Raw genomic sequence first — 1,588 nt, forward strand, 5'->3', positions numbered from 1 at the left:
GTTTAACACTGTTTAAAGAAGAAGTCCTGTTTAACACTGTTTAAAGAAGAAGTCCTGTTTAACACTGTTTAAAGAAGAAGTCCTGCTGTTTAACACTGTTTAAAGAAGAAGTCCTGTTTAACACTGTTCTAGGATAAAATGAAATTTCTAACATTCCCGTAACCATGGCAATATAAAAACATAAATACAAGAATAATTAAGCTCTATAAACATACTGGTCCTCAAAAACTCAACTTTTCAACAATTTCTGGCTTTATATTTTTCTGAAGGCCTAAAAAGCTTATTTTTGAAACATCGTAGATGATTGAGAGGTCTTTTCTCTCCTCCTTCTGAAGATCATAACTAGGACCCCCTTTAATCTAATTCATTACAATTTCCTTTCCTTATTATTTTTGTTTGTTTCCATGGTAATCTAACAAGATTTATACCAAGGTCGTGTACTGGTCATGTTCATTTCAACCAATCAAAACATGTCATGCATAGTTCATGTCTAAATATCGACTATGAATTGTGGGATAGCAAAACCCAAAGTAGAGTGATATGACCAATGAAATTATGAGACTGTTGATACTTGCTTGTAACATTGATTCTGATTGGTTGGAGAGTGGTGTGTGATTGTCTGCTATAAATAGCTAGAAACATCATCAGTACACAACCTTGGTATAAATCTTGTTAGATTACAATGGAGACTGACAATAATAAATAAAGAAAGGAAATTGTAATATTATTTAAATTAGATTATAATAACCTCCTAAAGATCCGAGAATATAAGTTGTCACTAATTGCTACCATCTCATACTAATTGACCTCATGGGGTCAAATGAAAACGAAAGTTACTAATGAATATACACAGCAGATTAAAAGCAGATGAGAATGGTTGCTATGGCAATAATATTTTCATGGGGATGACTTAATGATCCTCTTCATTATCAACTGAAAGAGACAAACAAATATTATAAAAAACATCACAGACCTTATTCATGCATCGGCCATATTGTCACTTTACCACGTGACGTCACTTGCATTATGAGCCTCGCTTTCAATGTTCTCAAAACAAGGCGTGAATAAGGTCTATTTGAAGGTCCTAAACTAAAAGTGGGCAACGTGAAGCCAGTATCTAAGAATTTTATATCAAATAATTGGTTGTCTATTAGGCTAAAATCCACACAGTAGAAATTTCATAACAGCCTTAAATTCATGATCAATAGCCTTAATCATGATTATTAGCCTGAATCATGATCATTATAGCCTGAATCATGATCATTATAGCCTGAATCATGATCATTATAGCCTGAATCATGCCCATTATAGCCTGAATCATGATCATTATAGCCTGAATCATGCCCATTTTAGCCTGAATCATGATAGCCTCTATCATGATCATTATAGCCTGAATCATGATCATTAGCCTGAATCATGATCATTATAGCCTGAATCATGCTCATTATAGCCTGAATCATGATAATTATAGCCTCAATCATGAGCTATAGCCTAAATCACGATCATTAGCCTAAATCACAATCATTAGCCTTAATCATGATCATTAGCCTGAATCATGATCATTAGCCTGAATCATGATCATTATAGC

At 33.4% G+C, this 1,588-nt stretch overlaps 1 protein-coding gene across 1 annotated transcript in view; it reads right to left on the bottom strand.

The window, feature by feature from the left end:
* Positions 1–897: 897 nt before the first annotated feature.
* The window catches only part of LOTGIDRAFT_175955 (hypothetical protein), a gene marked incomplete at both ends in the record, with an annotated part of 15,433 nt that continues 14,742 nt past the window's right edge, over positions 898–1,588 (bottom strand). The window contains one exon of the mRNA XM_009063579.1: positions 898–933. Coding sequence (XP_009061827.1) covers positions 898–933 — 36 coding nt within the window. The remainder of the gene's footprint in view (positions 934–1,588) is intronic.

This window comes from Lottia gigantea (genome assembly GCF_000327385.1).
Source record: "Lottia gigantea unplaced genomic scaffold LOTGIsca_588, whole genome shotgun sequence".
Taxonomy (NCBI): domain Eukaryota; kingdom Metazoa; phylum Mollusca; class Gastropoda; family Lottiidae; genus Lottia; species Lottia gigantea.